Genomic DNA, 9,594 nt, shown 5'->3' on the forward strand with positions numbered 1-9,594 from the left:
ACAAACAACCAACCAAAACCAACCACCTGACCAAGTGACCAACCAAAAACCAACAACCAACAAACAGAAAACAAACAACCGACCAACCAAACAAAAACAAACTACTGACTGATCAACCAAAAAAAAAAACAATGAACTGACAAATCGAAAACAGACAAACCAAGCAAAGACAAACAAAGTCTGGGCAGCTGCCTAATAGTCCAAGAAAAAAAAGAAAATCTTAGAGAGATTAAAGATTAAAGTCACAAATTTGTTAGAAAGTAACTCACAAGTGTTGCTTTTTCTCACAAATGTCATTGTCCAATTTTCTTCTCACAAATTTCTGACCTTATCGTCTCAGAGAATATATGAGTGTTTTTCTCAAAAATACAAAACTCTAATCTCAGTTATTAGGAGTTTATTTCTCCCTTCTCTGGCTCCATAATTGTTTATTTATCATATCAATAAACTCTACTAGACCGAGCAGACAGCAGATGACAACTGATGGTTCGTATTTATTGTGTACAATGGATGTGAAAGTTTTCATGCAGTGTAACAATTCATTTATTAGTTCCAAGGCAGCAGTGTCACAACGCACTATATTAAGGTAGCGGGCGGATCTATTCTCAGCAGGGGTGAAAATCAGACAAACACATACATCCGTTTTGGTTCTAAGCACAGCCTTTTACTTGAAACTCTTTACTTTATACCCCCCTCAAGCTCAAGCGCATCCCCATTCACACAATAGTGCAAAACCCAACACGGCTTTCAATAGAGTCCGTAAAGTTCAGCAAATAGTTCATTAATCAGTTCATGGATCGTCCAGCTTTATAGATATAGGTATACCACCACCTGCACGGCTCTGCAAGGTCACAAACAAATGAAACACATCACAGTACTCGTAGCAGGTGGCCGACGGCATCAACAGATGATTGACTCACGGCTCCGTGCATCAGCCCTCCCGTGAACGATATTGACATACATTTAGATTTCAAGAAACAATACCCGTGACCAAGTCAGAAAATATGTTTACATTATTTTACATACCAAGATAAGGCATCAGTTCACCCATGCTGGGTGCCTATGATGTAAGGACAGACCGGACCTTTACAGCAGTATTTATTAAGAATTTTTGCCTGATAAAAACTCAGAGAATACTTATGTTTTTCATATGTACAGGTATGGCATAATGGATAATTTACCCAGTTAAAGAACAGCAGTGCTACATTTCTGTAGAGCTGCAGGAAAACCGTTTTATATTTAGTTGTTGATGTGGACGAGCTGTAAAGAGACTAAACGGCGTTACATTTTGTTGTTGGGTTTTATAGACAGTTTCAAGATGTTTTTGCTCTTGAAGAAATTTGTGTTTATATCTTATTTCACCCTCGTTTTCACACCAGGCTACAACCAGATGTTCATCATCCCTGTCGGAGCCACAACCATCAGCATCAGGGAGACTGTGGCCTCTAGGAACTACCTCGGTGAGTTTAGGTATAAGACAATCAGAAAACATAGCTTGCATTTGTAGGGTTCTAACAAAATTTTACCTGCCCGAGCAGCGATCAAGAACCTGCGTGGAGAGTACTACCTGAACGGACACTGGGTGATCGAGTTCTCCAGGGCGACCCCCATCGCTGGCACCGTTCTTTTCTACCAGAGAGGAGCTGAAGGCGACAACGTGCCCGAAACCATCATCGGCCGCGGACCCACCACCGAACCGCTCGTTGTCGAGGTAAAACATCACAGATAATCAGATTACTGTTATCTTTAACTCTTTTATTTGTCCGTCACGTTTCCAAATCTGTCTCCAGCTCAGATCAAGTCCTCTTTGTTACTCCTCACAACACAAAAGCTGTGAACTTAATGAGCAGCACTTTGATAACTTTGATTCAAAAACCATCTGCATGTTTGTTTTTTATTCCATCTCGAATCATCAGAGTTCTTTTGCTCGACCATCTCTAATTGGCTTGAAACTTTGCTATCATAAACTATGGCTATTCAAAAATATATCTGTGACATTTTATTTTGATATATCTAATGTTATTTAAAATTTCTTTAAAAACTGCCCATAAGCCCTCTTTCAGAACTTTTTTCAAACTGTTGTGGTGCAATTATGGTGTTATGGAAGCAAGTAATGCAAATTAAATGCTTGATTTGCTGAAAGAATTAAGCAGGGCTGCCTTATAGCGTGACTAAAATGTTAGCAAAGAGGATTTTGAAATAGTAGATGTGGAGGAGATTCAATGAAATACCATGAAAGCAACAATAATACATTTTACTAATAAGGCACCTTCTAAAAATGAAGTTACAGTGAAAACATACAAAAAAGTGATAGGACTAGAACTTAAGCTACAAACAAGATATGGTCATTTAAATAATTACACCAGTTGCCTTCCAATTAAATTGAGTTTTAACAGGAGATTTAAAAGATGATACTGAGGTTCCACAGCTGATGGGTCCCAGCAACAAAAGCTGATTGGTTAATCGATTGATTACTGATACATATTTAACACTCTGTCCTCTCAGCTCATCAGCCAGGAGCCCAACCAGGGAGTGGAGTACGAATACTACCTCCCAAACGGACGCTCCAGGGACGGATACTACTGGAGCTTTGGGTCGTGGTCTGCCTGCAGCAGAGAGTGTGGATCAGGTCAGACAGCAGACCAACATCTGAAGCCTTTCTGTGCTGCTTTATTGCTTTAGTTTGATTTTCTTTAACCGTCCGGCTCTGTTGAAAGTGAATCAACTCTTTCATGTCCTCCTTCGTTAGGCTACCAGTCTCGGTTGGTCTTCTGCACCATCGATAACGAAGCCTATTCCGATTATCTCTGTGCTTCTCTGCCAAGACCACAAACCAACCGTACTTGCAACCCCCATCAATGCCCACAAGTCCGCAGGTAAACACTGAAGCGTCACCGTCTGCAGTATGTCCCACAGGGTCTGCAGGAGTTAATCTTAGTTCCATTCCCAGTGGATTTGTTTAAAAGAAGTGCCAGAAACACCGTTGGGAGCAGCTTGTTGACTGTTGTTGGTGTTATGACTGTCTGAAAGGATGGCGTACCTGTATCCACCACAGTTGTGGAGATCCTCAGAGAGACCCAGAGCCTATGTGTTCAGGTAACCCAGGTTCTATGGTGGTAGTGAAGCCTTAGCCAGGGGGGAGATCCCAATCACTAAACCAGTGTTTGTAGTCCCACTCTTGATTAATATCCCTCATTTTCATACATGTCAACCTCTTCGGATGCCCACTTGTATCACCGCCTGCAAAAATCCGTAAAAATGCACAGAAAATCTGTAGATACCAACAGTTGATGTCGACAAACATGTTAACCCTCTGAACTCCAACCAGTTTCTGGGCGTTTCTTGATCCTGTCACATGTTTCCTCACTGTGGGCTCATTTTTCACTATAATATAAAGTCCTGCACCTCTATGGAAACAGAACAACCATGGCTAGAAGGAGACAGAACTCAGAAATGTCTTCTTTGTAATATGATCAAGTAACAATGCGATAAATCATTTAAAAAAATTAAATGAAAAAAAAAAAAAGAACTAAAGCGGAATTTATTTGATGATTTATTTGTACAAAACAAAAACAAAAAACTGAAAGCAGCATGCGCACCACTTTTATATGTTCCCACATGTGTTGGTAATTAAAAAATAAATGAATAAATGTTGCCGCTACTTACTGCAGATATGTAGCTACATATTTAATTAGTTTCAATGCCTGTTTTCTCTCTGCTCGGTGTAAACACTGCCTACAGTTTAGCTGAAAAGTCCCTGAATTTTTGTCATGTGACTTTTGGTCCCAGCTGAGTCAATAATGGTTTCATGGTTGGGCTCAGAAGAGAAGAATTTTTTGTTTTTTACAGAATCAGCTTAATGCTAATTATTTATTATTGGCTGTTTTTTTAAATCATACAGTATCATCATAAACTCAAGTGAATTTGATGATGTTACAATTTTAAGCTTAGACGCACTTACTTTTCCCTTTTAATCTACACATCATAGATTGTTTGTTCAAATCCCGTCAGAAAGTATAAAAAAACAATATTTTTTTCTGTTTTTACAGTTTGTGGCTTTGATAAATGGGGTCATTTTGGTGACATGACAAATAACATGACAGGTTTTTTTGTGTGTTCAGAGGGTTAAATCAAAACTGCACCAGAGAATGTACATCAGAAGGAGAATCAGCCACACAGGAAGAAATCTACAGGATGAAAAGAACAACTTAGTAGCATAAAACAATCTGTATTTTAAATCTGTATTTTAAACTGTGCAAAAGCTATTTAAATTCTCTATATAATTCTATAAACTCTATATAATTCATGGACATCCGTATAAGTTGACATGTATGTATTTCTCTCACATGGGCACCTGGAAAACAAAAATCATCAACTAGTGGGCTCTGAAAAGTGCTACAAAGGCCAATAATTCACTAAACGTTGATTGAAATCACAGCATACCCCCTATTAGTGGTGTTTGACTGTCTGTGTTTAGTGCGAAGCCTGTTCCTCCATGCGGGGCGAGAACGAAGGCGAGGGGCAACCGTCCAGCTCAGAGATCTGATTTCAGCCTCCTATTGATCCTCATTTGTCTTGGAAACACTTTACTCCTGTTATCAGGGAAACCGGATTTGATGCCAGATTTCTGTCAGAAACCTCTTTAACCCTCCTGCGCCGGTCTCTGAGCTGAGCTGCTGCCCGGCGGCTTTAGTGTGTGTGTGTGTGTGTTGGTGTTGCCGACGTGTTGGCGGGTCAGAGGTTGTCATGCTGAGGTTGTTGTGGATTGTGTAGCGCTGAATGGGACGCAGCAGCAGTAAACAGCAGCAGCTTCAGTCAGTGACTCTCTGGTATTTCCTGCTTCTCTTCTTTGATGCTGCAGAAACCTGAGAAGTTTAAGAAGCCTGAGAGACGCTGGCTGTAGTGTCAGTTTACTTTGGTTTCAACAAACGCTGCAGAAAACAAGCAGAGAAGAACCATTCAGATTCTCCACTTAAGTAAAAGTACCAAAACTACACTGTTAATATAGTCTGTTACAAGGAAAACTCCTGCAAGAACTTTACTGAAAATATACAGTTAAAAAAAGAGAGAATAGTCCAGCACAAATGGGCCAAAGTTACTTTAAAATATTGGAATATAACCATAACATAAAAATACAGGAATTTTACATAGTTATTTTAATTTAGATTTAAATTTCAGTCTTTGTTTTACATGAGATTATGTGCTATTATTCTTATTATTATTCTTATTATTATTNTTCTGATTCTGAAGGGACTGCAGGTGGACATTAGCTTAAAGCCAACTTGTACATGGTCCCTTTTCAAATTAACTGATTATTATTATTATTGTTATAATTATTATTATTATTATTATTATTACTAATAATAATAATAATAATAATAATAATGGCAATATACCAATATATATGACCAATATAATAAATCATATATAATAAAAATTATATATGATGATAAACCTGTATTTGGACAGACTATCGATGCTTGGACTTTGTGTACTGATGAACACACTTTCATTTAGCATTTTAATGTGAACACCAGAACTTTCTGTTAATTTTCACTGACGATGCTCAAAAATATTTTAAATGTAAGAACCAAATTCGAAAAGGAGATGAACATCAGCGTTGATCAGTTGACTCATTAGATGTAAATATTTCTGGACTAAAGCTCCTTCCTTCAGTAGTGTCCTTCGTCCTGTGGTACTCACAGTATGTAGTAAACACACACAATATGTAGTGTTCTCAGTATGTAGTAAACACACACGATATGTAGTGTTCTCAGTATGTAGTAAACACACTGTACTGTATATATCAGTGTGTATATATGTTGATGAGTTAGTGAAGATACTGTCCTCTGCCTCTCCTCCTTCATCTCGGTGGGTTTGTCAGCTGGAAAACCGGCGAGTGGAACGCCTGCTCCGTCACCTGCGGTGGAGGCTCTCAGCTGCGCAGCGTGCAGTGTATTTCCCATGATGCATCTGGCCCCCGCGTGGTGGAAGACGCCGTCTGCGCCGCCTACGCCGAGGCTCCTCCCACTCTGCAGACCTGCAACATGCACAAATGTGCCGAGTACCAAGTGACGGCATGGAGCGCCGTGAGTCAGCTACAATAATCATAATCATAAACTTTTCTTAACAAACTTACAAAGTGATTAACAGGATTAACAATGATTCAGAAGACTAATAACATCAATAAACGTGAATCAAGTCTATCTTTGCTTTTGTCTGAAGAAGATGTAATAGAGGTTCTTCAGAACATCTGTGACCCGTGTCGTTCACGTCTAACTGTGTCCTCAGTGCTCGGTGACCTGTGGTTCAGGAGAGCAGACCAGAGAGGTGACCTGTGTGGGTTCAGGTGGGATGAGGCTGGAGGAAACCTCCTGCAGCACTCTGCTCCGTCCTGCAGCCGTCCAGCCCTGTCAGATGGTGGCCTGCTCCAGACAGATCAGCTGGCATGTCGGGGAGTGGGGTCTGGTGAGGGGCATACGTCCACAGTAACACGGTCCTGGTGGATTTATGGCTGCTTTCATTCATTCATCTCTCTGTTCCCCCCCAGTGCTCTCGTAGCTGTGGCTCCGGCTCTCGGGAGCGTCAGGTGATCTGCTCGGACCAGGAGAGGAACCTTTATCCTGTGGCTCAGTGCAGCGCCCAGCCGAAGCCCACCACCGTGGAGCGCTGCAACTCCCAGCCCTGCTACAGCCCCCAGGGTGAGAGCAACCTCTGCAGAAGATATTGTGTCTGTCGTTGGCTTCTTCCTTATAGAATTTTGCTAATGCAGCATCATTTTGCATCCTTGCAAAGTGTAAATATTTTAGATTTCTTACATTTGAATCCTCTTCTTGTTTTTCTTCTTCTTCTTCTTCTTCTTCTTCTTCTTCTTCTTCTTCTTCTTCTTCTTCGTCTTCTATTCTTCTTCTCTATCTAGCGCAAAATGTGGACCTCTTCATCTGAATTTCTCATAAAACATACACAATTGTGCATTAAATTAAGTGCAAGTTGCTCTTAAATGAGAAAAAAGTCTGAAAGTGCAAATAGACGTCAGCTTCTGTAAAGCAGCCGTGCACTGACTTTCTGAACCATCCTCTCATTGTTCTTTGTGTGTTTTATGTGCTGTGTGTGCAGCTGTTCCCAGCGTCCAGGACCCACGAGGACACGACAACAGTCAGACTGGCTTCCAGCCATATGTGCCGGATCACGCAACAGGTTAGACTCCTTCTTTCACAGGGTCACTGAAGCCAAACAGCAAGTGTTTTCTGCACAAGAAGGTAGACGAAGCCTTTAAATAACTATCAGAAAGTCAAGAACAGTGAAATAAGTCGCTGAAGATGGCACATGTGGAAAAGTTGTGTGAATTTGCAGCAGCGTGAAAGTCTTCCAGCAGGTTTTCCATCATGTTTGGAAGCTGCCTGTAGGTGTTCCACTCTGAGCTGATATAACTCCTGTCACTTTGTCCCCATCCGTCCCCCTCCGTCCCCACCCAGCCGGTCCCTGCACTAATTATCCAGACCTGATTGACATGTTTTCAGGCTTCCACGGGCATTGTTGGCCTGATTAAAATATTTCCGGAGCACTGAAGTGTGCTAGCGCTGGCGGTGGCGTTTCTGGCATTTTCGGCACCATGTGCTGTCCCAGTGGTCAGGAATTCCAAGTTTGGGGGTCCTGAGCGTGTTTATTCCCCCATGAGGTTATTTATGCTGATCACCGCGACTTTATTTTCCCATAAACAAATGGTTTGGAAATGTAATCATAAGTGATTTTGCATTCTTTTGTGTTGCCTGTGAACACTCGCTGTGTGGCCTCAAGCATGGTGACGTCCAGTAGACCTTATTGTAAATGTGCACAGTGACGTGTGAACCGCTCGTCTATTTAAAACACTGAGAACTGCAGGGTTAGAAAGAACTGTAAAACAAAACTTTACCATTACTTAAAACGTCTTTTTTTTTTTTTTTTTTTTACTTTATTACAATTATCAACCATTTTAAATGAGTAATATACGTATTTTTTTCTTTCCAAAAATGCCAAATATCTGTAAAATTATATTTTTGCTCATTTAAATACAACAAAAAAGTGTAATTTTATGTTGAAATATTGAAATAGAACAAATATAGATATACAAAACACAGTTTTTTGTTTGTTTTTGTTTTTTATGAAAAGTGAAAACTGTATAATAACACTTTACTATCATTTGTACCTTCTTTGTTCATTTTATTTTTTTTTACTTTTCCATATTTATTTACAGTTTTTATATCTACAATATGCACATTTTTTTCCTTTCAAACAATATCTTTAGAATAATTTTTAAAAAATTAATTTTAAGATTCTTTTTGTTTTTGCTAATTTAGAAATGGAACAACTTAGTGTCTATAAACATTTGTTTAATTTATTTTTTTATGTGGACATTTTCCACAGTTTTGGCCTCTTTCATTTTAATTTTTTTTAATAGGAATCATGTAAATTAATACCAGCCAATATTACCAGCCAGTCAATAGCTCGGTTTGGTCATATTTCAGTCCGCAGGCCCGAGACAAGGGACCCGGCCCAGACCAACACCGTCCAGGACCCTCACAGCTCGGCTCCGGCTCTCCACTGCAGCCAGTCTTACTACGGCTGCTGCCCAGACGGACGTACTTCAGCCGGAGGACCGCAGGGCCTCGGCTGCCCTCACACTCCGGCTCCAACTCCCTCCCAGCCGTCCTGCAGCCGGACCAGGTATCCTGTCATTACTCTGTGGCTCCATGTCTTTGGGTGTCGGTTTCACGGCTGCATTATGTGACCACACCAACCAGCGCCGGTTCGACATGACGCAGAACCACAAGAATTCCCGCTAACTGACCGCACTGGGCTTTTCTTAGAAATGTCACATTTGCACATTTTTGTCGTTTTTGGTCTGGACTTTGATTGCACACTGCTTCATGGTTTGTACCTGCTTCCTTCCTGTTCTGTGTGTCAGCTATGGCTGCTGCCAAGACGGTGTGACGGCGGCTCAGGGCCCCAACATGCTTGGATGTGTGAGTGACATGGTCCCAGCTCCCACCGTAAGCAAATACACAGCACCTTCTTCCTTTTTTTGTTCTGTTAGGTGGCTAGAACAGAGCATATGTTGCTGGCCCTGGATGAAATATTTGTATTTTTATCATTTAAGATGTGTTTTATGTCTTTTTCTTAACCTTAAAAACCAGTGACTCAAGGTCAAGTGACCAAAAATGAAGCTATAAAGGGATAAATATAAAAAATCTAAAGCTATATAAATATAAAGGTAAATAAAAATACAAATCTCACACTGGATAAAAAATATAATATAAATATTCAAAATATTTGGTAGTTATGATCAAAACTAGTGTTGGTTCAAAGATTTACTAAGTAAAAGTATAAAATAAGCTTAAAATATACTTTAATGGCAGTTTTTTTACAAGGACCTTTTTGTCTCTGAGATCATGAGTTGTTTTTTATTTTTTATTTTACTTTTATTCTCATTCTGCTAAATAAATAAATAAATCATCAGTAACAACAACAACCAACCTAATATATATATATATACATATATATATATATATGGCATGCCGTTTAGGAAATTATATATATATGTAACAGTCTGAATAT

The 9,594-nt window shown here is 39.9% G+C and overlaps 1 protein-coding gene across 1 annotated transcript in view; it reads left to right on the forward strand.

Annotated features, from left to right (window-relative positions):
* Positions 1-9,594, forward strand: part of paplna (papilin a, proteoglycan-like sulfated glycoprotein) — a 33,300-nt gene that overhangs the window by 13,804 nt on the left and 9,902 nt on the right. The window contains exons 8-17 of the mRNA XM_008288486.1: positions 1,380-1,460; positions 1,539-1,711; positions 2,506-2,629; positions 2,750-2,876; positions 5,885-6,089; positions 6,292-6,468; positions 6,551-6,701; positions 7,117-7,197; positions 8,505-8,703; positions 8,945-9,029. Coding sequence (XP_008286708.1) covers positions 1,380-1,460; positions 1,539-1,711; positions 2,506-2,629; positions 2,750-2,876; positions 5,885-6,089; positions 6,292-6,468; positions 6,551-6,701; positions 7,117-7,197; positions 8,505-8,703; positions 8,945-9,029 — 1,403 coding nt within the window. The remainder of the gene's footprint in view (positions 1-1,379; positions 1,461-1,538; positions 1,712-2,505; positions 2,630-2,749; positions 2,877-5,884; positions 6,090-6,291; positions 6,469-6,550; positions 6,702-7,116; positions 7,198-8,504; positions 8,704-8,944; positions 9,030-9,594) is intronic.

This window comes from Stegastes partitus, unplaced genomic scaffold, assembly GCF_000690725.1.
Source record: "Stegastes partitus isolate 25-593 unplaced genomic scaffold, Stegastes_partitus-1.0.2 Scaffold560, whole genome shotgun sequence".
Lineage (NCBI taxonomy): Eukaryota > Metazoa > Chordata > Actinopteri > Pomacentridae > Stegastes > Stegastes partitus.